Source organism: Myotis yumanensis, unplaced genomic scaffold (assembly GCF_028538775.1).
Source record: "Myotis yumanensis isolate MYYU_CA2020_CCGP unplaced genomic scaffold, mMyoYum1.0.hap1 SCAF_6, whole genome shotgun sequence".
Classification (NCBI taxonomy): domain Eukaryota; kingdom Metazoa; phylum Chordata; class Mammalia; order Chiroptera; family Vespertilionidae; genus Myotis; species Myotis yumanensis.
This window is the reverse complement of record NW_027223757.1, coordinates 9,672,184-9,699,172: the sequence shown is the minus strand read 5'-3', so window position 1 is coordinate 9,699,172 and position 26,989 is coordinate 9,672,184. Positions and strand designations below refer to the sequence as shown.

The 26,989-nt window shown below is 46.6% G+C and overlaps 1 protein-coding gene across 1 annotated transcript; it reads left to right on the top strand.

The window, feature by feature from the left end:
* The first annotated feature begins 18,601 nt into the window (after positions 1–18,601).
* Positions 18,602–25,348, top strand: LOC139012812 (UL16-binding protein 3-like). The gene is made up of 5 exons (XM_070419076.1): positions 18,602–18,701; positions 22,443–22,694; positions 22,862–23,137; positions 23,767–23,935; positions 25,240–25,348. Exons 1-5 carry the CDS (start codon positions 18,602–18,604, stop codon positions 25,346–25,348), a joined length of 906 nt encoding a protein of 301 aa, XP_070275177.1.
* Positions 25,349–26,989: the final 1,641 nt, after the last annotated feature.

Sequence of the window (26,989 nt, the reverse complement as noted above, 5' to 3'; positions counted from 1 at the left end):
TGAGGATACACCCAGCAAAAGCCTCTGCATCTGGCCCCCTGAACCTGGAGCAGGAGGGACAGGAAGCACATTTTCCCAACGTATGGCCCTGGTAATGAAGAGCACTCTCTCTCTCCCCTTTGGTTCCAAACCCATATTTTCCCATAAAGAGGAGGCAGTAGCATTGACTACGCAGTAGCAAAGGGCAGATAGTGAATGTAAGGATTTTTACAGGCCTCTCAGTATCTGTCTCTATAAGCACTAGGCCCCTCCATGTTTGTGATGAAAAAGCAGCCAAAGACACCATGCAAATGAATGGGAGACCAGATTTCCTCACTCTCCTAGTTTGCTGACCCCAGATTTAGGGTTTATAGGGTGTCCCAGATATGGGTGCCTATCCCCCAGGGAAGCATTTCCCAGGGTGCTCTGCTGTGTGTTGAAGAGCCAGAAATATGTCCTATCCTACCGGTGGCTTCTGGGTGGAGTGAATGTGAAAGGCTGTGGGTCCCACAGGAGGGGGCCAGTGCTCCTCTCCTTTGTGTAGAGGGATTCCTCAGTCCAAGGTGGCCATGAGAGACACTGCACGGAGCCATAGGTGTGACGTTTCTGCTGTCAAGATCTGGCCTCCCTGGTTCTGCATCCTATTTGTTCCCTCTGACGCTGCTCATTTCAATGCTAGAAATATCACTTCTATCTTAGGACCGCTGGGACTATCTGACCTACTGATGGTCATGATGGCCAACCCTGACACCCCATAGCCAGAGGCCTCATCTCCACCAGGTCCCAGGACTTTACCAGGAGCCTCTTTAAATGGTGTGGGTTTCCCTGCGGTAAGAGACATGTCTTGCTGCTGAACACTGGTGGTCTGTGTTGTGATTCTCTAGTACAGTGATGGCGAACCTTTTGAGCTCGGCGTGTCAGCATTTTGAAGAACCCTAACTTAACTCTGGTGCCATGTCACATATAGAAATTTTTTGATATTTGCAACCATAGTAAAACAAAGACTTATATTTTGGATATTTATTTTATATACAGTGGGGCCTTGACTTACGAGTGTACTAACGAGTTTTTCGAGATACCAGCTGTCTCTCAGTCGATTTTTTGCTTTGAGTTGACAGAGTAATTTGAGTTAACGAGCTTCTTAACGAGCTCCCTCAGGAATGAATTAAACTCCTAAGTCAAGGCCCCACTGTATCTAAATGCCATTTAACAAAGAAAAATCACCCAAAAGAATGAGTTCGTGTGTCACCTCTGACATGAGTGTCATAGGTTCACCATCACTGCTCTAGTAGGAAGTCCCCATAGCACCTTGTCCTACTACAGATACCTCTAGCATCATAGGTCTGCTGGGTCTTATTGTCACTGGATGGATGTCAGGCCCAGAGTGGGTCGGCCTCAGGCTGGCTTGTACGTAGTGTGTGGGTTCTTGACTTGGTGCAAGTCCAGCTGATTTTGAGAGGCTGGTTATTAAAGCTGGGGACAGTGAAACCAAGGAAAGGCTTATGGCAGAAAAAGCAACAGGCCAGAGCCTAGTACTGCCCTACCTTGGCTTCCTAGAAGTGTCATATGAGAGAAGTAGCCAAGGCCAGGCTGCACTTGGCTCACAAGAAAGTCAGAGCAAAAGGCGGCCTTGGAGAGAGGTTCAGGGGGTAAGCCCAGGATGAGTTGCCACTGTCCACGGCTCCCCTGGTTATAAGTCTTGTGGGGACCCTTAGAGTTCAGGAGAAAGAAAGTAAAAAGTTCAGGAGGGACAGGGTATGCTCCCAAGAGAGCCCTGAAATTCCAAAATTATGCTTTTCCTCTCAAAACACAAGTATTTCCAGAAGATATGGAAGCAGAAAGTATCCTTATTTGATTGGGGACTGATACCCTTTGTCTTGAGGGTTTTGATCTCTCTTCTGTGGACAAGAATCTCATGGGAGAGTTTCAGCATAATATTCATAAGCTTTGCAGGTGCGTTTTTAATATGCTAATGCATCAAAATGAGCATATAGGGGAGTTTGGGGTTATTCTCTGGTCAGCTTCTCAGCTATACTTTTATCTTGGGTCTGTCTGGCTCTAATCAGTTATTTTTTTGTGATGTGTTTCCCTGACTTCATCTGTCCTTGGGGTTTTTTTTGTTTTTTTTGGCCCAAATAGCATTAATTGGGTCTTTGTCCTGTAACTCCCTGAACAGGATGATTGGAACTATTTATTCTCCGGACAGGGAGGAGAGGTCTTTGGTTAGGAAAGATAAGGTCTCATGATTCATTAGCTGGCTATAAATTGGTTAAATTGTTTGTTCTTGTTTAATTATCTTGTTTGTTTCCCCGTTCCACTTGCCCAGGAATTTTCCTAGTTTCTTACTATCCTGCCTCATTTTGGCTCAAGAGTTGAGGTCTGGACAAGACTATCACTCTTGTGTTTCCATTGCAGCTGCACCAACCCTGGCCCCAGCCTCAGGCCCAGCTCCAGCCTCAGCTCAATCGAAGGCCACAAACATCATGCCCATCGCCTGGATCCTCAATGTTATCGTCACCTGCTCCATCATAGTTGGCATCCTAGGCTGGGTCCTCTGCAGTAACAAGTACTGAGGGCAGAATTGAATGAGAACTGAGGGGCTGATGGCCTGTGAGGACAGGGAAAGGTAAATTCCAAGCTCGACCTCTACCCCTTCTCTTTGTGGAAATTAGACCAGGAAAATAAGATGTAATATCGCTTGATAGCAATAACTCGGACAAGCTCAGCCCTTAGATCTGCTATTTTCTGTCAAACCAGTGGGAAATGGAGGGACCTGCACTGAGGCTTAAGGTCTGTAGAAGCTTAAGGGCCTAAGTGAAGTCAGTCCGGATTCTCTGTTTGGGAGAGTGTGTTTGGGCCCAGTGTGTGTGTGTGTGTGTGTGGGAGGGGGGGAAGGAGGGGACAGCAGGCACACGGGGCACGCGCAGTACTCACATTCAGGTGAGAGCAGCATGGTGGCTCCATGTGATGTGTCCAGGGGAAGGGGAATACCCAGGGGCTAAAAGGGCCTGAGTCTAATCCCAGGAAGAGGGGTGGAAGGTCTTGCAGATCCAACTGAAAAGGCTAAAGTTCACAGTTGAGTTCCCATAGAAAGTTGCTTTGGGTATGTCAGATAAGGCAGCAGGCGAACAGTAGGGAATGTGCAGGACAAGGTTAGAAGGAGGCCAAGTTGAGGGCGTGGTTGTCTGTTTCAATCTGGAGGGAGCCTCAGACTCTGAGCTCCAGATCCGGGCGAGTCTCTAGGGACCCAGACTCAAACGGGAGAAGCAGGACCGTCTGGCTACGGTCCCTCCGAGTTTTGCAGCGGTTGCTGGGACAGAGAGGCAGAGCCCCTGGGGACGGACTGAGAGCAGCCATAACTGCTCCCTCCTCCACCCTGTTGATCCCGTGGGACCCACCCCGCCCAAGCCCTGCACAGAGGCATTTGCTGGATAGCCTCAGGCAAAGGCTAGATTAGCACCTCCCTAGAGGACATAAATTCTTCCACTGCAGACACAGCTGATTATCACAGCCAGTCGGCCTGGAGGTCAAATCCCTCTAGTATTAACTACAACAATCAAGGCTTAACTACAACAAGACTGCGCACAAAGACCACTAGGGAGTGTGCCAAGAAAGCATAAAAAATGCGGAGACAAAGAAACAGGACAAAACTATCAAGGGAGGATATTGAGTTCAGAACCACACTTTTGAGGTCTCTCAAGAGGCTTCTAGAGTCTGTCGATAAACTTGATGAGATGTACAGGAAATCTAATGAGTCCCTCGATGGTGTGATAAAGGACCATCTAGAAAGTAAGCATACACTGACTGAAATAAAGAATATTATACAGACTCCCAACAGCAGACCAGAGGAGCGCAAGAATCAAGTCAAAGATTTGAAATGCAAAGAAGCGAGAAACACCCAACCGGAAAAGCAAAATGAAAAAAGAACCCAAAAATACGAAGATAGTGTAAGGAGCCTCTGGGACAGCTTCAACCGTACCAACATCAGAATTATAGGGGTACCAGAAGATGAGAGAGAGCAAGATATTGAAAACCTATTTGAAGAAATAATGACAGAAAACTTCCCCCACCTGGTGAAAGAAATAGACTTACAGGTCCAGGAAGCGCAGAGAACCCCAAACAAAAGGAATCCAAAGAGGACCACACCAAGACACATCATAATTAAAATGCCAAGAGCAAAAGACAAAGAGAGAATCTTAACAGCAGCAAGAGAAAGAAAGTCAGTTACCTACAAGGGAATACCCATACGACTGTCAGCTGATTTCTCAACAGAAACTTTGCAGGCCAGAAGGGAGTGGCAAGAAATATTCAAAGTGATGAATGCCAAGAACCTACAACCAAGATTACTTTATCCAGCAAAGCTATCATTCAGAATTGAAGGTCAGATAAAGAGCTTCACAGATAAGGAAAAGCTAAAGGAGTTCATCACCACCAAACCAGTATTATATGAAATGCTGAAAGGTATCCTTTAAGAAGAGGAAGAAGAAGAAAAAGGTAAAGATACAAATTATGAACAACAAATATGCATCTATCAACAAGTGAATCTAAGAATCAAGTGAATAAATAACCTGATGTACAGAATGAACTGTTGATTATAATAGAATCAGGGACATAGAAAGGGAATGGACTGACTATTCTTGGGGGGAAAAGGGGTGTGGGAGATGCGGGAAGAGACTGGACAAAAATCGTGCACCTATGGATGAGGACAGTGGGTGGGGAGTGAGGGCAGAGGGTGGGGTGGGAGCTGGAAGGAGGGGAGTTATGGGGGGAAAAAAAGAGGAACAAATGTCATAATCTGAACAATAAAGATTTAATAAAAAAAAGAAGTAGATTTACAGTTGTTCATATAGAAAATAATACAATAATTAATAAATAATAATTAATAAATAATAATACAAGAATAAACTCTGTGTATCCCGTACACACAACTGTAAACCTACTTTTGCCATAACTTGTATTGAAAAAAAAAAAAAGAAAAAGAAAACTTCCCTGAGGTGGGGAAGAAAAAAAATCACACAAGCACAGAGTCCCAAACAAGGTAAACCCTAAAAGACCCACATCAAGACACATCATAATTACCATGGCAAATGTTCAGGACAAAGAGAGAATCTTAAAGGCTGCAAGAGAGAGATGGAAAGTTACATTCAAGGGATCTCCCATTAGATTATCAAACGATTTCTCAACAGAAACACATCAGGCCAGAAAAGAATGGACGGAAATTTACAAAGTGATGCAAAGCAAAGGACTGAATCCAAGAATACTCTATCCAGCAAGGCTATCATTCAAAATTGAAGGGGAAATAAGAAGCTTCACAGACAAAAAAAGGCTAAGGGAGTTTATCACCACCAAGCCAGCAATGCAAGAAATGCTAAAGGGACTGGTGTAAAAAGAAGAAATAAAAAGCTCAGAAAGAAAACAGCTACACAAAAAAAGAAATGGCTACAAACAAGTACCTTTCAATAATAACTTTAAATGTAAATGGACTAAATGCTCCAACCAAAAGACATCGAGTGGCTGAATGGATAAAAAAACATGACCCATACATTTGCTGTCTACAAGAGACCCACCTCAGAAGAAGGGACTCACACAGACTGAAAGTGAAGGGATAGAAAAATATCTTTCAGGCAAATGGAAATGAAAAAAAAAAGCTGGGGTAGCAATATTTATATCTGACAAAATAGACCTCAAAGTGAAGGCCATAACAAGAGATAGGAAGGCCACTTCATAATACTAAAGGGATCAATGCAACAAGAAGATATAACCCTGATAAACATATATGCACCCAATGCAGGAGCACCTAAATACATAAAAAACTCCTGGAAGATATCAAAGGAGAGATTGACAACAATACAATCATAGTAGGGGACTTTAATACACCACTGACATCACTGGATAAATCCTCTAGACAAACAATCAGCAAAGAAACAGCAATCCTAAATGACTCACTAGATCAGATGGACTTAATTGACATCTTCAGAACACTTCACCCCAAAGCCATGGAATATACATTCTTCTCAAAAGCTCATGGGACACATTCAAAAATAGACCACATATTGGGTCACAAGCAAAGTCTTCCCAAATTCAAGAAGATTGAAATCATATCAAGCATCTTCTCAGACCACGATGGCATAATACTAGAAATAAACTACAATAAAAACAACCCAAAATACTCAAACACTTGGAAGCTGAATAGCATGTTATTAAATATTGATTGGGTTACCAATGAGATCAAAGAAGAAATTAAAAACATCCTGGAAACTAATGACAATGAAAACACAACAATCCAAAACCTATGGGCTACAATAAAAGCAGTCCTGAGAGGGAAGTTTATAGCTCTACAGGCCTATCTCAAAAAACAAGAAAAAATGATAGTAAATCATCTAACTCCACAACTCAAAGAATTAGAAAGAGAACAACAAGAAAAGCCTAGAGTGAGCAGAAGGAAGGAGATAATAAAGATTAGAGCAGAAATAAATAACATAGAGACCAAAAAAACAATACATAAAATCAATGAAACCAAGAGCTGGTTCTTTGAAAGGATAAACAAGATTGATGAACCTCTAGCCAGGCTCACCAAGAAGCAAAGAGAGAGGTCCCAAATAAACAAAATCAGAAATGATAGAGGCGAAATAACAACAGACCCCACAGAAATACAAATGATTGTTAAACAATACTATGGACAACTGTACTCCAACAAATTAGACAACCTGGAGGAAATGGACATCTTCCTAGAAAAATACAACATTCCAAAACTCAATCAGGAAGAATATAAAAATCTCAATAGGCCAATAACTATGGAAGAAATTGAAGCAGTCATCAAAAAGCTTCCAGCAAACAAAAGCCCAGGTCCAGACGACTTCACAGGGGAGTTTTACCAAACATTCAAGGAAGAACTAAAACCTATCCTCCTCAGACTACTACAAAAAAACCAAGAGGAAGGAACACTTCCAAGCTCATTCTATGAAGCCAGCATCACCCTAATACCAAAACCAGGTAAAGACAACACAATGAAAGAGAATTACAGGCCAATATCCCTCATGAACATAGATGCCAAAATCCTCAACAAAATCTTAGCAAATCGGATCCAGCAGTACATCAGAAGGATCATACACCATGACCAAGTAGGATTTATCCCAGGGATGCAAGGATGGTACAATATCCGCAAATCAATAAACGTGATACATTACATAAACAAATTGAAGGGAAAAAACCACATGGTCATATCAATTGATGCAGAAAAAGCGTTTGACAAAATTCAACACCCATTTTTGATAAAAACTCTCAGCAAGGTGGGAATAGAAGGATCATACCTCAACATAATAAAAGCCATATATGACAAGCCCACAGCCAACATCATACTCAATGGACAAAAACTAACACCATTTACAAGACAGGGATGCCCACTCTCACCACTCCTGTTTGATATAGTACTGGAAGTATTAGCCATTGCAATTAGACAAGAAGAAGAAATAAAAGGCATCCAAATTGGAAAAGAAGAAGTAAAACTGTCCTTATTTGCAGATGACATGATATTATACATAAAAACCCTAAAGACTCCATCAAAAAACTATTAGACTTAATAAATGAATTCGGCAATGTAGCAGGATAAGAAATTAACCCCAAGAAATCTATGGCATTTCTATACACCAATAGTGAACTTACAGAAAGAGAGACTTAAAAAAAATCCCATTTACCATTGCACCAAAAAAATTAAGCTACCTAGGAATAAACTTAACTAAGGAGGTAAAACACCTCTACTCAGAAAACTACAGGACGCTGAAAAAAGCGATAGAGGAAGACATAAACAAATGGAAGAACATAACATGTTCATGGATTGGTAGAATCAACATCATTAAAATGTCCATACTACCCAAAGCAATCTATAAATTCAACGCACTTCCCATTAAAATACCATTGGCATATTTCACAGGCCTAGAACAAAGTCTCCAAAAATTCATCTGGAATAAAAAAAGACCCTGAAAAGCTGCAGCGATCCTGAGAAAGAACAAAGTAGATGGGATCTCAATACCAGATATCAAGCTGTATTACAAAGCCACCGTTCTCAAAACTGCCTGGTATTGGCACAAGAACAGACATATAGATCAATGGAATAGAATAGAGAGCCCAGAAATCGGCCCGAACCAATATGCTCAATTAATATTTGACAAAGGAGGCAAGAACATACAATGGAGTCAAGATAGTCTCTTCAATAAATGGTGTTGGGAAAATTGGACAGATACATGCAAAAAAATGAAACTAGACCACCAACTTACACCATACACAAAAATAAACTGAAAAGGGATAAAGGACTTAAATGTAACACGGGAAACCATAAAAATACTAGAAGAATCCAAAGGCAACAAAATCTCAGACATATGCTGAAGCAATTTCTTCACCGATACAGCTCCTAGGGCATTGGAAACTAAAGAGAAAGTAAACAAATGGGACTACATCAAAATAAAAATCTTCTGCACACAAAAGAAACCATCAGCAAAACAACAAGGAAGCCCACTGCTTGGGAAAACATATTTGCCAATGTTATATCTGATAAGGGCCCAGTCTCCAAAATTTATTGGGAACTCATACATCTTAACAAAAGGAAGATAAACAATCCAATCAAAAAATGGGCAAAGGATCTAAATAGACACCTTTGAAAAGAGGACTTTCAGAAAGCCAAGAGACATATGAGAACTTGCTCAAAGTCACTAATCATCCGAGAGATGCAAATCAAAACAACTGTCAGAATGGCTATCATCAACAAATCCACAAAGGACAAGTGCTGGAGAGGATGTGGAGAAAAATGAACACTCGTGCACTGCTGGTGGGAATGCAGACTGGTGCAGCCACTATGGAAGACAGTATGGAGTTTCCTCAAAAAACTAAAAATGAAACTCCCATTTGACCCTGTGATCCCACTTCTAGGAATATATCCCAAGAAACCAGAAACACCAATCAGAAAGGATATATGCACCCATATGTTCATAGCAACACAATTCACCATAGCTAAGATCTGGAAACAGCCTAAGTGCCCATCAGTAGATGAATGGATTAGAAAACTGTGGTACATCTACATGATGGAATACTATGCTGCTGTAAAAAACAAGGAACTCTTACCATTTGCAACAGCATGGATGGACATGGAGAGCATTATGCTAAGTGAAATAAGCCAGTCAATGAAGGAAAAACACCACATGATCTCATTTACTCATGGATAATAAAGACCATTATAAACTTTTGAACAAAAATAGATACAGAGGCAGAGCTGCCTTGAACAGACTGTCAAACTGGAAAGCCAGGGAGGGTTGAGGGGTAGGAGTGGGGGTAAGAGATCAACCGAAGGATTTTTATGCATGCATATAAGCATAACCAATGGACATAAGACAGTGGGGGATAGGGGATGTCGGGGGATTGTTAAGGGTGGGGAAAAAAGGAGACATATGTAATACTATTTGTAATACTTTAAGCAATAAAACAATTAAAAAGAAAGAAATGATGAGAAAGGTTGGATGCCAACCAAGGACATAGCCCACAGACAGCTGTATGTTTGACTCATAGAACACAGTGATCTTAGAGACAAAACAGATGGACAGGCAGCCCAGAGAGTGCTGGATGTAAGTAATAAATCAGAGACAAAACACAAGGATAAATACTTGGGAGGTTAAAAGCAGCCTCCCTAGAAAGAGGCTGGCTCTTTTGCCAGTTTTGAGAACTGAGCCACTTCTGAGACCTGTAACCTATAACTAGAAGGAGAGACCTGGTTCCAATGAGGAGGGACCCTTCAAGCTGACAGCAAATGCCAAATGGTCATTGACTTGGCTAAGTGTACACCGGGAAACAGAAACCACCCAGACATTCACATTGGATCCAGTGTGTCAGTTGACATAATTTCCAGACACCAGAAGCATCACCATTGGTCCTGTTATGAAAGTGGTGCATGGGGGTGGGGCCCAGGTAATGAATAGACATCTGTCCCAGGCTCTGTTCACAGTGGTGTCTTCTCTTTCCTCCAAACAGATTGTTCAAACAGCATCTTTTCCTCAATGAAATAACAGAGAAGACTACTAACCTTAAACCCTCTGTAAGGATGTGGTGGTGTGATCCCTTTCTTAGCTCTATTATGTTTCCGGCCTGGTCAGAAGACGTTCTATAGATGGTATAGATCACATATTTCAGGCTTTGCAGATCAGAAGTCTGTTGCAACTACTCAGCTCTGCTGTTTTAGTGTGAAAGCAGTGATAGACAATACTTGATTGGGTGAATGTGGCTGGATCTCATTCTTGGTCCATCAAACCCAGCAAACCTATGATCTGAGAGGTATCTGTACTAGACAAGGTGCTAAGGGGACTTCATGGCCTTCCTACTGGAGGATCACAACACAGATCCCTAATGTTCTGAAGCAAGGCTATGTCTCCTGCCACAAGGAGACCCACACCATTTAAAGAGGCTCCTGGTAAAGTACTGGGACCTGGGAGAGATGAGGCCTCTGGCTATGGGGCATTAGAGTTGTCCATTGTGAGTGTCATTAGGTCATCTAGGCCCAGCAGTCAGAGAATAGAAGTGAGCAGGGTCACAGGGAATATCCTATATAATAAAAGGGTAATATGCTAAAAAGATAGAACAGAAGTCATTTGGGACCTCTATCCTTCCTTCTGGACCTTCCAGTTCCTCTGGGTGAGTGGCAGCTGCAGGATCCAGGAAGGTGCTGGGGCTGTGAGGGATGGACCTGGCCCAGGAAGCCAGCAGCCTGTCCGCCTGCCCAAGCCTGCAAGGGAAGGAGCCAGGCAGCCACCCTGGGTTAGGGGTGATCAAGAAGGCAGGCAGAGTGGTTAGAGGGGATCAGGCAGGCAGGCAAGTGAGCAGTTAGGAGCCAGAGTTCCCGGATTGCGAGTGGGATGTCCAATTGCTGGTTTAGGCCCGATCTCACTAAATCGGCAGTCAGACATCTCCCGAAGGGTCCTGGATTGTGAGAGGGCGCAGGCCAGGCTGAGGGGCACCTCCCCCACCCCCCACCCGTGCATGAATTTCATGCACTGGGCCTCTAGTGTAAGATATAAAGAGACATGTCCCTGATCCCCACACCAGAAATGTTGCACCAGCAGTATCCTCAGTTTGCACAGATGACTTCCTACAGGGTCTCACAGGACAAAGTGGAGCAGTTGCCTATTGCTGCACGATCCACATTCTCTCACACTGACTCTACCCAGAAGCTACAGGCTGGACAGTGATCAGTTCTGGTTCTTCAACACACAAGGACAAATTGGACGGGACACCCATATCTGTGACACGCTACATATTCTAAACCAGTGGTTCTGAACCTTTCTAATGCTGTGACCCTTTAATACAGTTCCTCATATTGTGGTGACCCCCAATTTCATTGTTACAAATTGAACATAATTAAAGCATAGTGATTAACCACAAAAACAATATGTAATTATATATGGGTTTTCCCATTGTCTTAGGCGACCCCTGTGAAAGGGTTGCTCGACCCCCAAGGGGGTCGCAACCAACAGGTTGAGAACCGCTGTTCTAGGTGAAGAGAAATGGTTCTGATGGAGGGATTGCTGTGTGTGGACAAGTGTGGGAGCAGGCAAGGGGCAAGGGTTGTGTTGGATCCTGTGGGTGGAGACCCTGCTGAACACCCCTGTCCTGGTAACACCTGGTGTTCCTGCTTCCCCACGTGTGCTCTGCTGGAGGGAAGGAGGGATCCTGGGTGGAAAAGTGTGCTGGGAGAGTGTGGGGTGTGGGTGGTTTTGTGGGTGTCATCAGGGCAGGCTCCGTATTCAGGAGGCATCTCTCTTCCCCTCTCCTTGGCTGCGGGTGGTGGGAAGGGTGGGGGTAGAAAGTGGACTGGCAGTGTGTGTCTGTGGTCTGGTCCAGGGAGGCGGCTGGAAGAGTGGGAGGAGTGGCAGGGAGAGGCGGGGCTGGGGCACTGGAAGACCGGGAGGCACAGACGCGGTGCATGGACCTGCAGGGAAAGCAGAACACTATGCAGCTGCGATTGGCTGGAGGGAAAGTGCCGCCGCCAGTAGGTGGAGGGAGGACAGAAATGCCGGCTGGATTCTTGCTGGGATTCCACCTGCGCTCATTCACCGACCGCACTTCTTAGCCTCCCGTCCTCCTCTCCTGGTCACGAAAGTGACAGCCCCGGACAAGGGCGGGGAGGGGGGGGTGGGTGGGTGGGACGAACGGTCTCGGCCTGGGACACTTTCCCCGGTTCTACGCGCCCGACGCCGCCGGCCCGGAGCCACCCGCTTGTCCGCCCGGAGGGGAGCTCACTCGGCGGCTGCTCGCCATGGAGCGGACCCCGGGCTCCGAGTTCGGCCTCGTCCTCCTGCTGCTCGCGGTGCTGCCTGACTGTGCGCGGGGGACGCCCTGCGCCTGGGGGCGCGGAGGTGAGTTCCTATGGGGTCTCAGCGGCGGCGCGGGGAGGGGGCAGCAGAGGCTTTAAACTCGCGGGCAGAGCCCATGGCTGGTCCAGAACCTTCCTCCTGCGCCCCCTCCACGGGCTCAGCCCCCCTCGGAGTCCGGGCAGCTGGTTGCCTCCCGGGCAGAAGGGACAGGAAGAGGCGGCAGAAGAAGTGATGCCGGCCTCTCGCCCGGGAGCGAAGGAGGAAAGGGCGCTGCGGTCCCCAGTCCGCTCTCCCGCCTGCCCCCCGTCGTGCTTCTGGGGAACTGGGACCCCTGTCCCGGGACCCGGGCGCTTCTCAGAGTCGGACCCACAGACAGGAACCCACTCTCCTCACGGCCTTCCTTACCTAATGACCCTCATGCTGGGCCATGGTGATATCCCTTAGCCAGAGGCCTCATCTCCACCAGGCCCTCTTTAATGGTGCGGATTTCCCTGCTGCAAGTGGCATGGCCTTCCTTCTGACTCTGTGAGTCTGTGATATGACTTCTCCAATTCGGATGCCTGTAAGTACAGACCAACCTTTCCCAGCACTGACACCTCTAGTGGCCCAGACGCTGTGGGTCATAGGGCCCTAGTGGCAGGTCCAGCCACACTCATTCATTCATGTATTGTCTGGCTTCTTTCATGCTACAGCAGAGAGTTGAGTAGTTGCAGAGAGACCTATGGTCTGCACAGCCTATACTACTTAGTAGCGAGCCATTTACAGAAAGTCTCCAGATCAGACTGATACCAAATGGCTATAGAATATGATTCATGCCCTTTACCCTTTAAGGTTTGAAGTTGGTATTCATCTCTGTCATTTCTGTCATCAGGCCATCTGATGCCTTCTTCCCCTGTGCGCCTCAGAAGTTCTGGCCTTTCTGTTCCACGCATTGTAGCCATGCCTTCTCCCAAGCTTGCAAGATCTAGCAGCAGGTTAGCCCCATCTCCTAGAGCTGTGCTAAAGCATGACCCACATTTGTAAACTGTCCCTTCTCCAACTGTGAGGCCATTCCACATTTCCCCACCGCACTGCCACGCAGCCCCCTCAGGAGCAGCTCTTACATGCTCTGTGTGTCTCCGCAGGGCACGGGGTAGTTTCTGACAAACCTCTGGCATCTAGACCTTTCCTCCTTAGACAGAGATGGCGAAGAAGTGCTTATGGGCACTTTTCTTCCAACACCAACCTTCACCTGCATTTCTCTCTCACAGATGCTCGTTCTCTTTGCTATCAATTCAACATCACTCCTAAAGGACAGCCATGGTGTACAATTCAAGGCCAGTTTAATGGAAGCAATTGTGTTTATGTAAATATGGGAAGTTCATCCCACCCAAGAGTCCCAGCAACTAGTGTAGGACACAGAGGGCAAAGCAGGATCAGGTGTTAGGAGGGGAGCAGAGGGCTGGACAGCAGGTAGGGACAAATGATCTGTGAAGACTTGAAGCTGACCTCTTTCCCATGGGGTGTAGGGACAGGTCCTCTCTCCCTACAGGCAGTATGATGTGTAAGCAGGAATCCAGTGGACGCACCAGTGCATCCTTGGAGTTTGGATTGGACGGACAGATATTTCTCCTCTTTGACTCCACCAAGAAAAGCTGGGTGGAGATGCATCCCCAAAGCGGCCCATTAAGAAAGGCACTGGATGGTGACAGAAAGCTCCTTGTTACTATCTCACTTGAAGACTGTGTGAACGGGCTTCAACAAGTTTCAGAAACCCAGGGTGAAGTTCTGGACACAAAAGGTAACTGTGCAGAGAGGAAATTACATGGACACTGTGTCTGTGTGTTGTGTGAGTTTGAGAAAGTGGTCCATCCACAGTGGGGTTTTTTGGAGAATAACGGTCATAAGTATGTTCTGTGATCTCCTTTTGTTTCTCCTTTCCTCCCATCTCTTTCTTGCTGCGCATAACCTTGGACCACTCACCGTAGATTTCTTGCTGACCCCAAATATGAGGGCATCATTCTGTTCCAGACCTTTTCCTTGTACTGCTCCCTCTTCGTAGCATCACTGTTCTTCTTCATCTCACCTGGTCTATTTCTGGAAATCCTTCAGTACTACCTCTAATCAACTCTAGGGGAGATCTGCATCTTCTTCCTCATGTGTCACCTCCTCTTCTGTCACAGCAGGAGTGACTGGGTAGATTGTAACCCTTTCTTCTCCCATTAGCTCTATGAATCCCTTTGAGACAGGGCCCATCTCTATTCTTTGTTCCAACCCCAGGATCTGTCCCAGTGGCTGCCTCACTGAAAGGGGTAGAAACTGTCTGCAACCTAGGATTACCTGGGACATCAGGAGCTGAGGAGGTGTCTCCTCAGAATTGAGAACTGCATAAGCTGTCACTCTTGTGTTTTCATTGCAGCTGCACCAATCACAGTTCCTGCCCCAGCCACAACCACACCTACCATAGCCTCAGCTTCACCAACCAAGACCACAGACCGGTTGGAGACCTGGGCCATCATTGTCATCGTACCTGTGATTGTCACCGTCCTGATCATCGTTAGCATCATCGGGTACCGTTATAGAAAAAGGTAAAGAGGGCAGAATTGAGTGGGAAATGAAGGGCAGATGGCCTGGCATGAGGACAGGGAAAGGTGAATTCCCAGCCTGTCCCTGTCCCCTTACTGAACCTTCTCTTTGTGAAAATTAGACTAGGGAGCTAACATGTAATATGGCTTGATAGCAATAACTTGGACAAGCTCAGCTCTGAGTTCTGCTATCTTCTGTCAAAGCAGTGGGAAAAGGAGGGTCCCATACCAAGGCTTAACAGTCGTAGATGCTAAAGGGGTTTAGTGATTTCAGTCCTCACTCAGATTCTCTGTTTGGGAGAGTGTATTTGAGGCCAGTGTGTGTGGTGTGGGAACAGCAGGCACACAGGACAAGGGAAGTACTCCCATTCCAGTGAGAGCAGCATGGTGGCTCCATGTGATATGTCCAGGGGAAGGGGAGTACACAGGGGGCTAAGAGGAGAGGGACCTGGGTCTGATACCAGGAAGAGAGGTGGAAGGTCTTGCAGAACCAATTCAAGATGCTGGAGTTCACATGTGCCTTCCCAGTAAGTGACTTGGAGACATCAGGGAAGAGAGACGGCAAACAGTACGGACTGTGCAGACAAGTTAGATGGAAGCCATTTTTTTCTGGAACTCCCTGGGAATCATGGCTGAGCCCTGGTTCAGTCACCTGGCAGCCAGTGTCCTCTACAGTTCAAATCCTGCGCCACTGATCACCCCCTGCCTTGAGGAGAGGTGACTCCAGGGATAGGTGTGGCTGAGCTGCTGGTGGAGTTGGATGCTGACAGGTGACTGGAGCAGGAATCCATGGGGCAGGGCAGGGACACTCACTCTCAGAGTGGTGAGCCTTTAACCAGGATGAGGAGAGCAGGGCAAAGAAGGATCTTTGCCACAACCGCAACCGTCCCCAGTGGTAGAGGAACCAGGATGCAGGCCTCTCTCTTTGGACAAGGCTCCTCTGGCTTTTTTAGACTCAAAACTTCAGTAGAGGGAGCATACCAGTTCATTTGCGCCTTGAGTCCTGAGCCCCACCTGTCTGTAGATCTGTCTTGCTTTGTGGTAAATGTGGTAGGATATGGGTATAAGCTGTAGGACCCAGGATGGTGGTGAGAACTGATGGGGAATATATGACTCTCATGAGGGTGGGGCTCTGAGATGGAAGGGTTTGGGGTAGGTAGCCCCAGGGGAACTGACCCAGGATTTTCTCAGCCTGTGGAACAAGCACGTGTTTCTTTTCAGATCGAAGAAGATGCTGCTCAAATGCTGCTGGGAGTGTGGTCTAGTTCAGAAGGTGTCTCAGCTGTTTGGCTGTCCTTCCACCTCTAACTGTTCACCTGTTGACCTCCAGGAGCTGCTGTCCTTCCAGCAAATGCAGAGCCTTGCAGAAGGTGGTGAGGATACAGCAGATGCAATGTTCGTGTCCCGTAGTCCATGAGATGTTTGGCACCTCTGCACGTTTTTCAACCTTTGGCTCCATTTTCTCTTGGTGCCAATTGTTATAATTCTTGCATTTAGTTCTCCAGCTGCTTGAAGAAGAAATGTAACCAGAGAGAACATTTCCCAGTCTCTCCTTTGGCTGTGGAAAATGAGGTGGATCTCTACCTCAGGATCTTGTTGTAGCAAATGAACAAGATGCCATGTGAGACTGCAGGCCTCAGGGTTTCCTTCTCTGTCCTGGTCAAACCTCATCATCTTTTATTTTTATTTTATTTATTATTTGATTAATTAATTTAAAAAGCCTCACCTGAGGATATTTTTTCTGTTGATTTCTAGAGAAAGTGGAAGGGAGATAGGAAGGGGAGAGACAGAGAGAGAAACATGGATATGAGAGACACATGAGTTGGTTGCCTCCTGCATGTAGCCCTACCGGGGCCGGGAAACCTGCAAAGGGATGTATGTGCCCTTGACCAACCTTTGGGCTGATGCTCTGAACACTGTTCTAAACCATCTTTTAAAGGGGAATATGATATTTATGATGATTACTTTTAGAAAGTTTTAAACTATGTAATGCTACTTAAATTTATATCTCTCTATAAAGTAATACTATAAAAATAAAATTCCTTAGGAATTTTGTTTTATAACACACAGTATTTTAGGTGGTTATTGTTTGTCCACGTCATGCAGTAAATGAAACCAGGGATTCAGATAAATTACTATGGAAACAGAAGTTACCATTTTATTCATATCGTGGAATAAAAAAATCATATGGATCCTAGGGAATGAGGATTTTTCTGATATTACCAGCACACTGCACCCCTGCAGTGACTTTCCTGTGATTCTGTCCCCACAGACTCACCTCCTTCAGTGGCTGAAACATCTCTATTTTTAAAAAATGTATTTTATTGCTTTTTACAGAGAGGAAGGGATATAGAGAGTTAGACACATTGATGAGAGGGAAACATGGATCAGCTGCCTCCCACTGGGGATTGAGCCTGCAACCAAGGTACATGGCCTTGGCTAAAATTGAACCCAGGACCCTTCAGTCCACAGGCTGATGCTCTATCCACTGAGCCAAACCGGTTAGGGTGGAAACATCTCTACTTCTCAAAGCTGTTTAATCCCCTCATAACAAAGAATCAGCATCCAGGATATATAAAGAGCTGCAAATAAATTAGATCCCATCAAATTGTTCAAAGATGTAGGAGAAAGGTTGTGAGGAGTCCAAGGAAAATAAATTTTTAAAAATAATCCAGCTAATTTATAGGATGTGCTTTGCCTCCATGGATGAGGGGTTGTCTTCAGTCACTCGGAACATTTGATTCTGGTGTTTCCCTCTTGGCATGAGATGCCCGTAATTTTTATTTCATTTCCTTTTGGATCTTTATGTCATGAGGCACATTCTTATTGATTATTGTCCATATCAGTCTACTTCCTCCATGCTCTTGTATTTTTTTTTATGATCTTGTATTTTTAAGGACAGCAGGATCCTCTGTCAAGTTTCCTTTTTTGTGAAGACAAAACTAATGCGTAAGGCAAAGACCCCATGGATCTTCAGAACTCGCGGCGATAGCGGCTGTGGAAATGCCACGCGGATCTGGAGTTGGGGTGCGTGGGGAGTGGAATAAACGAGGAGAATTGGCAGATGGATCCTCAGACTTCTCCTTCACAGAACTGTCAACCCGCAGGAGTCTCAACTGGAGATCTCAAGAGCAGGAGAGAGAGAAAGAGAGAGAGAGAGAGAGAGAGAGAGAGAGAGAGAGAGAGAGAAGGCGGTGGCCCATGAATCAGAATTCTCAGCCCTGTAGTTGCATTAGTCCTGTGATTTCCGGTCTGGGCAACACACACACACACACACACACACACACACACACACACACACACGGGGCGGGGGGCGGGGGGACAGACCTGGACCCCTAAGGCGGACAGCTTCATCCCGGGGAGAGACTGGGATCTGGTGCGGGTGGACGCGCCGGGTTCAGGGGCAGGAATCGGCCTCTGATCACACTCCCCAGGGAGGTGCCTGGAAGAGCGGCTGCTTTGGAAGGACTAGACAGAGTTACCTCAGAGAAAGTCAGCTTTGGGAGAAGTTGTGCGGCCTCGGGCGGAGGCGGGCCGGGGAGGCCCGAAACCCGCGGAAGGAGGGAGCGAGGGGGGGGGCGGAGGGCCAAGGTGCGGAGATCTGATTAGCGGGAGGAAAGGGGTGGGCGGTCCTCTGCACGTCACATCGCCCGCCGCCTATAAATAGTCGGTCATCCGGGAGGCGAGCGCACTCGGAGGCTGATCGCCATGGAGAGGACCCCGCGCTCCATGTTCTGCCTCGTCCTCCTGCTGCTCGCGGTGCTGCCTGACTGTGCGCGGGGGACGCCCTGCGCCTGGGGGTGCCGAGGTGAGTTCCTATGGGGTCTCAGCGGCGACGCGGGGAGGGGGCAGCAGAGGCTTTAAACTCGCGGGCAGAGCCCGTGGCAGGTCCAGAATCTTCCTTCTCCGTCCCCTCCACGGGCTCAGCGCCCCCCCCCCCCCCCCCCCGGCGTCCGGGCAGCTGGGTGCCTCCCGGGCAGAAGGGACAGGAAGAGGCGGCGGGAGAGAAGGTGATGCGGGGGCCGCTGGCCGGGAGCGAAGGAGGAAAGGGCGCTGCGGTTCCCCGTCCGCTCTCCCGCCCGCCCCGGTCGTGCTTCTGGGGAACTGGGACCCCTGTCCTGGGACCCGGGCGTTTCTCAGACTCGGGACCCACAGACAGGAACCCCCCTTCCCACAGCACGTTCACCCAGCCCCGCATCACCGCACTCTGTCCACCTGTGAAGTTTCCGGGCGCTCTGCCAGCAGTTTCCCGCTGCACACTTAGTCACCGGCCACTTCTCTGGAGCCCGGGCTCTGCAGGTCCTACCTCCCCCGACTCTGCACCAGCCTGTCCCTCTCCTGTTCCCTCGGGAGCCCCTGCTCTCCTCCCCAGCCGACCCAAGTTTATTGCCCAATTCTCTGGGGTCCCAAAACCAGTGCTTCCAATACCTTTTTATCTGTGATGTGAGCCTGATCACTTCCTCTGCTCAGTGGGGCTTTATCCCTGTTGCCTGAGGACACACCAGCCATAGCGTCTGCACCAGGAGCAGGAGGGACAGCAGCGCATTTTTCCAAAGTATGACCCTGGGGTGCTGGTGAGGAAGGGGCACCCTCCCTCTCTACCCTTTGGTCCCAAACCCGTATTATCCACCTACTGCGGAGGCAGCAGCCTAGAAAGGAGATACATTAGGGCAGATCTGTAGGATTTTTTCTGTAAAGGGCAGACAGTGGGTGTTTTTCTTTACAGACCTCTTCGTGTATGCCTTCTGTGTAAGCACTAGGCACCTCCATGCTTGGGGTCCAAGAGCAGCCAAGGACAACATGCAAACTAATGAGGGATCAGCTGTGGCCATTGTCCTAGTGTCCTCACCCCAGATATGGGTGCCCATCCCCTAGGACAGTGGTCGGCAAACTCATTAGTCAACAGAGCCAAATATCAACAGTAAAACCATTGAAATTGTTTTGAGAGCCAAAAGTTTTAAACTTAACCCTTTGAGTGCCAACCAGTATCCTAGGAACTATGCTAAAATTGCCAAGGCATTTTTGCTGATTTTACAGCAGTTTAGGAAAAAAATTATGAATTGTAAGTAAAGGAAGTTACATATTCAAAAACGTAAGGAAACCTGTACTACATTGACATATTTAGCAATATCATCATCACTAATAAAAGCAGACTTAGAACTGGACACCATTTCGAAGCTTTGATAGCACTCCCGGCACTTTTGGTGAAAGACGGGAGGAGCACCATTGCGCTCCCCGGCACTCTAGGAGTTAAACTATATAGGTAGGTACATTGTTATTAACTTAATTAGGGTACTCCTAAGGCTTAGGAAGAGCCACACTCACGGGGCCAAAGAGCCACATGTGGCTTGGGAGCCGCACTTTGCCGACCACGGCCCTAGGAAATCATCTCCCAGGTGCCTCTGCAGTGTGTTGAAGAGCCAGAACCCTGCCCTGTCCTGCCTGTGGCTTTGGGCGGAGTGAATGTGAGAGGATGTGGATCCCACAGGTGGGGGGCCACTGCTCCCCTCTTTTCTGTGGAGGGATTCCTTGGTGGAAGAGGCCCATGAGAGACACTGCATGAAGCCATAGGTGTGAGCTGAGAGTGGTGCTGGTACAATTTGGTATAAAGATTGGAGCCACCTGTTTCTACATCTCATTTGTTCCCTGTGACCCTGTTCATTTCAGTGCCAGAAAAATCACTTCTACCTCATGAGCAGTCGGCCTTCCTTACCTAGTGACCCTCATGATGGGGACTGGTAATACCCCTTAGCCAGAGGCCTCATCTCCACCAGGCCCTCCTTAATGGTGCGGATTTCCCTGATGCAAGTAGCATGGCCTGTCTTCTGACCCTGTCCGTCTGTGATATGACTTCTCCAATTAGGATGCCTTGAAGTACAGACCAACTTTTCCCAGCACTGACACCTCCAGTGTCCCCGACGCTGTGGTTCAGAGGGCCCTAGTGACAGGTCCAGCTTCATTCATTCATTCATTCATTCATATTGTCTGACTTCTTTCATGCTACAACACAGAGTTAAGTAGTTGCAAAGAGACCTGTGGTCTGCACAGTCTAAACTACTTAGTAGCTAGCCATTTACAGAAAGTCTCCAGACCAGACTCTTACTACATGGCTATAGAATATGATTCATATCCTTCACCCTTTAGGGTTTAAAGTTGGTATTCATCTCTGTCATTTTATCCAGGATGAAATACTTTTTTGTTTGCTTGTTTTTAAATATATTTTTATTGATTTCAGAGAGGAAGGGAGAGGGAGAGAGAGATAGAAGCATCAATGATAGAGAACCATTGATCAGCTGCCTCCTGCATGACCACCCCCTCCAGGCAATGGGGATCGAACCAGCACATGGGCATGTGCCCTGAACAGGAATCAAGTTGTGACCTCCTGGTTCATAGGTGCACACTCAACCCCTGAGCAACACCGGCTGACATAAAATATTGTTTTAACTTTCTATTTAGAGAAAACGGAAGATAGTTTGAGAATATTATACTTAAATTTCCATACTATGTGTTTTGTCTTTGTTTGTTTTAATTATTTAAATTCAGAAGTTAGTATCCAGGTTGGCTGTTGGTCTTTGCCTCTAGGATCACCCTGTTCTATGAGCCATAGTTATAGCTCTCTGTGGTTGAGGCTCTGGCTGGATTTCTGAGCTTCCTAATCATTTTGATGATCATATCTCCTTTGTCTTGACATAGCGCACCTGTACCTATAAGTTATTATGTTGACATTGTCTGTCCCCATTACTACTGGAAGCCATTTTGGGGAACACAGACCCTACCAGATTCCTGACCTTCAGCTAAAGTCATCATTGAGCTTTTGAGAATTCTGGTGCTCTTCTCATCCATGCTTTCCTCATCAGCTTCATAAACCAGAATTTATCTTTAGGCTTTCCCAGGGCGCATGGTTGATTGGACACTCTTCTGTCTTTTTATATTATCTCCCCCTGGCATAGTCACTTCTCTGAGCCATCTGGTCCCTCCCTCTCCTATGTGCCTCAGAAGTTCTGGCTTTTCTGTCCCATGCATTGTAGCCATGCCTTCTCCCAAGCTTGCAAGATATATCCTAGCAGCAAGTTAGCACTACCGCCCTGGGCTATGCAAAATCCCATGACCCATAATTGTAAACTTCCTCTTCTCCAACCGTGGAATGAATCCAAATTCTCCCACTTGCCACCCAGCTTTCCCAACAGCAGCCCCTACACGCTGGGTACTGGGCCAGTTTCTGACAATCCTCGGGCATCTAGACCTATCCTCCTAGCCACCTGGCATGTCCCTGCATTGGTTATGGGCTGATGATGAGTATAGGCCTGGTGGACTCAGGGAGGACATATCTGAAGATGTGTGGTTTCCTGGCAGGCAGACGCCTCCTGGTCCTCCTCGAGCAAGGGAGGGGCACCAACCTTCCCCTGGTGAAGGGAGGCACTGGGCAGGGTCAGGGCTCCTCTGCCAGCCCAGCCATCATGGGAACGGTCTTGCTGTCACAGAGATGGGGAGTGGTGTTTTGGGTCTTTTTCTTCCTACCCCAATCCTCAGCAGCATTTTTCCTTCACAGATTCTCACTCTCTTGACTATGATTTCAACATTTCTAATAATGAACCATGGTGCAAGGTCCAAGGACAGAAGGATGGAAAGAAGTTTCTTTTATATGACTGTGGCAGCAATAAGGTCATATTTATGAATCTCCTGAGAGATGAGGGAAAGGCCACGGATTACTGTAAAGTAATGCTCAGTACCCTGAAGGATGTGGGTGACAATATCAGAGGATTACTGTCTGACATTAAACGGGAGAAATACCCAGATGGAGGTAAGTTTAAAAAATCCAAGGGCAGAAGTGAGCAGATTGTGAGGCCAGCAGAAAGGTCGGGGAGAACAGGGCAGGGTTAGAAGTGTTCAGAAGAGGTGGACGCCAGGTGGGTGAAGCATTTGTCAAGACCAGAGACTGATGTCTTTCCCACGGGGACGGTGGGGCAGCTCCTTTCACCCTGCAGGTCAGGATGACGTGCCCGTGCAAAGCCGATGGAAGTATCAGTGGATCCTTGGAGTTTTCCTTGGGTGGAGAGAGGCTCCTTGCCTTTGACTCTGAGACAGAAGAGTACAGAGCGGATAATAATTCCCTAGGTGAACGGCTGAAAAAGAAGTGGGAGAATGATAAGAATTTGAACAAGTTCTTCAGATACAACTTAAAGGGAGACTGCAAGGAATTGCTTAAATGCTCGGTGCCCTGGAAGAAAAAGCTGGGGACAACAGGTAACAGGGGGACAGGGAAGGTGTAGTTCTCTCGAGATAAGCTAGACCTACCCTTGTGTGAATGTGTGTGTGTAAGTGTGTGTGTGTGTGTGTGTGTGTCTCAGTGTGTAAGCGTGTGTGTGAATGGGTGTGAGTGTGTTTGAAAAGTGACTAATCTGCGGCGAGTTCTTGGGAGAGTAATGGCCATGGGTGTGTTTTACCATCTCTCCTTTCCCTTCTCATCTCCTCAGGAATCTGTTTTCAGACTTGTTCTTTACTGTTCCCTCTTCTTGGCATGACTTTTCTTCATCTCACCTGGCCTATTTCTGGAAATCCTTCAATATCATCTCAAATCAGCTCCTGGAAAGACTTCTATACCACCTTCCTCTTGAGTGTCCTCCTCTTCTGTCACAGCAGGAGTGACTGGGTAGATTGTAACCCTTTCTTCCCCCATTAGCTCTATGAGTCCCTTTGAGACAGGGCCCATCTCTATTCTTTGTTCCAACCCCAGGACCTGTCCCAGTGGCTGCCTCACTGAAAGGGGTAGAAACTGTCTGCAACCTAGGATTACCTGGGACATCAGGAGCTGAGGAGGTGTCTCCTCAGAATTGAGAACTGCATAAGCTGTCACTCTTGTGTTTTCATTCCAGCTGCACCAATCACAGATCCAGCCCCAGCCACAACCACACCTACCATAGCCACAGCTTCACCAACCAAGACCACAGACCGGTTGGAGACCTGGGCCATCATTGTCATTGTATCTGTGATTGTCACCATCCTGATCATCGTTAGCATCATCGGGTACTGTTACAGAAAAAGGTAAAGAGGGCAGAATTGAGTGGGAAATGAAGGGCAGATGGCCTGGCATGAGGACAGGGAAAGGTGAATTCCCAGCCTGTCCCTGTCCCCTTACTGAACCTTCTCTTTGTGAAAATTAGACTAGGGAGCTAACATGTAATATGGCTTGATAGCAATAACTTGGACAAGCTCAGCTCTGAGTTCTGCTATCTTCTGTCAAAGCAGTGGGAAAAGGAGGGTCCCATACCAAGGCTTAACAGCCATAGATGCTAAAGGGGTTTAGTGATTTCAGTCCTCACTAAGATTCTCTGTTTGGGAGAGTTTATTTTGGGCCAGTGTGTGTGGTGTGGGAACAGCAGGCACACAGGACAAGGGAAGTACTCCCATTCCAGTGAGAGCAGCATGGTGGCTCCATGTGATATGTCGGGGGAAGGGGAGTACACAGGGGGCTAAGAGGAGAGGGACCTGGGTCTGATACCAGGAAGAGAGGTGGAAGGTCTTGCAGAACCAATTCAAGATGCTGGAGTTCACATGTGCCTTCCCAGTAAGTGACTTGGAAACATCAGGGAAGAGAGACGGCAAACAGTACGGACTGTGCAGACAAGTTAGATGGAAGCCACTTTTTTCTGGAACTCCCTGGGAATCATGGCTGAGCCCTGGTTCAGTCACCTGGCAGCCAGTGTCTTCTACAGTTCAAATCCTGCACCACTGAGCACCCCCTGCCTTGAGCAGAGGTGACTCCAGGGATAGGTGTGGCTGAGCTGCTGGTGGAGTTGGATGCTGACAGGTGACTGGAGCAGGAATCCATGGGGCAGGGCAGGGACACTCACTTTCAGAGTGGTGAGCCTTTAACCAGGATGAGGAGAGCAGGGCAAAGAAGGATCTTTGCCACAACCGCAACCGTCCCCAGTGGTAGAGGAACCAGGATGCAGGCCTCTCTCTTTGGACAAGGCTCCTCTGGCTTTTTTAGACTCAAAACTTCAGTAGAGGGAGCATACCAGTTCATTTGCGCCTTGAGTCCTGAGCCCCACCTGTCTGTAGATCTGTCTTGCTTTGTGGTAAATGTGGTAGGATATGGGTATAAGCTGTAGGCCCCAGGGTGGTGGTGAGAACTGATGGGGAATATATGACTCTCATGAGGGTGGGGCTCTGAGATGGAAGGGTTTGGGGTAGGTAGCCCCAGGGGAACTGACCCAGGATTTTCTCAGCCTGTGGAACAAACACGTGTTTCTTTTCAGATCGAAGAAGATGCTGCTCAAATGCTGCTGGGAGTGTGGTCTAGTTCAGAAGGTGTCTCAGCTGTTTGGCTGCCTTTCCACCTCCAGCTGTTCACCTGTTGACCTCCAGGAGCCGCAGTCCTTCCAGCAAATGCAGAGACTTGCAGAAGGTGGTGAGGATACAGCAGATGTAATGTTCGTGTCCTGTAGTCCATGAGGTGTTTGGCACCTCTGCTTGTTTTTCAACATTTGGCTCCATTTTCTCTTGGTGCCAATTGTTATAATTCTTGCATTCAGTTCTCCAGCTGCTTGAAGAAGAAATGTAACCAGAGAGAACATTTCCCAGTCTCTCCTTTGGCTGTGGAAAATGAGGTGGATCTCTACCTCAGGATCTTGTTGTAGCAAATGAACAAGATGCCATGTGAGACTGCAGGCCTCAGGGTTTCCTTCTCTGTCCTAGTCAAACGTCACCATCTTTTATTTTTATTTTATTTATTATTTGATTAATTAATTTAAAAAGCCTCACCTGAGGATATTTTTTCTATTGATTTCTAGAGAGAATGGAAGGGAAGTAGGAAGGGGTTTCTAGAGAGAGAGAAACATGTATAAGAGAGAGACACATGAGTTGGTTGCCTCCTGCATGTAGCCCTACTGGGGCCGGGGGAACCTGTAAAGGGAGGTATGTGCCCTTGACCAACCTTTGGGCTGATGCTCTGAACACTGTGTCAAACCAGCCAGGGCCTCACCATCTTTTAATGGGGAAAATGATATTTATGATGGTTACTTTTAGAATGTTTTAAACTGTGTAATGCTACTTAAATTTATATCTCTCTATAAAGTAATACTATAAAAATAAAATTCCTTAGGAATTTTGTTTTATAACACACAGTATTTTAGGTGATTATTGTTTGTCCACATCATGCAGTAAATAAAACTAGGGATTCTGATAAATTACTATGGAAACAGAATTTACCATCTTAGTCATATTATGGAATAAAAAAATCATATGGATCCTAAGGAATGAGAATTTTTCTGATATTACCAGCACATCCACAGTGACTTCCCCGTGATTCTGTCCCCGTAGACTTGCCTCCTTCAGTGGCTGAAACATCTCCATTTTTTAAAAATGTATTTCATTGCTTTTTATAGAGAGCAAGAAAGATAGAGAGTTAGACAATTTGATGAGAGGGAAACATGGACCAGCTGCCTCCCACTGGGGATTGATCCCGCAATCAAGGTACATGCCCTTTGCCAGAATCTAACCCAGGACCCTTCATTCCACAGGCAGATGCCCTATCCACTGAGCGAAACCTGTTAGGGTGGAAACATCTCTACTTCTCAAAGCTGTTTAATCCCCTCATGATAAAGAATCAGCATCCAGGATATATAAAGAGCTACAAATAAATTAGATCCCATCAAATTGTTCAAAGATGTAGGAGAAAGGTGGTGAGGAGTCCAAGGAAAATAAATTTAAAAAAATAATCCAGCTATTTTATTGGATGTGCTTTGCCTCCATGGATGAGGGGCTGTCTTCAGTCACTCGGAACATTTGATTCTGGTGTTTCCCTCTTGGCATGAGATGCCCGTAATTTTTATTTCATTTCCTTTTGGATCTTTATATCACAATGCACATTATTATTGATTATTGTCTGTATCAGTCTATTTCCTCTGTGATCTTTTATTTTTAAGGACTGCACGATTCTCTGTCAAGTTTCCTTGTCAAGGGGGGGGGGGGGGAGGAGACATATGTAATACTCTTTGTAATACTTTAAGCAATAAAACAAAATTTAAAAAAAGATTTGCAAACCTATTCACTGAACTCCTATTAGAATAGTGAAAACTGAAAGGAACAACTGTG

Coding starts and splice junctions, on each gene's coding strand:
- LOC139012812 (XM_070419076.1), top strand. CDS start 18,602: ATGGAGAGGACCCCGCGCTCCATGTTCTGCCTCGTCCTCCTGCTGCTC. Junction 22,695..22,861: donor GGAGAAATACCCAGATGGAG/GTAAGTTTAAAA, acceptor ACGGTGGGGCAG/CTCCTTTCACCCTGCAGGTC. Junction 23,138..23,766: donor GAAAAAGCTGGGGACAACAG/GTAACAGGGGGA, acceptor TTTTCATTCCAG/CTGCACCAATCACAGATCCA.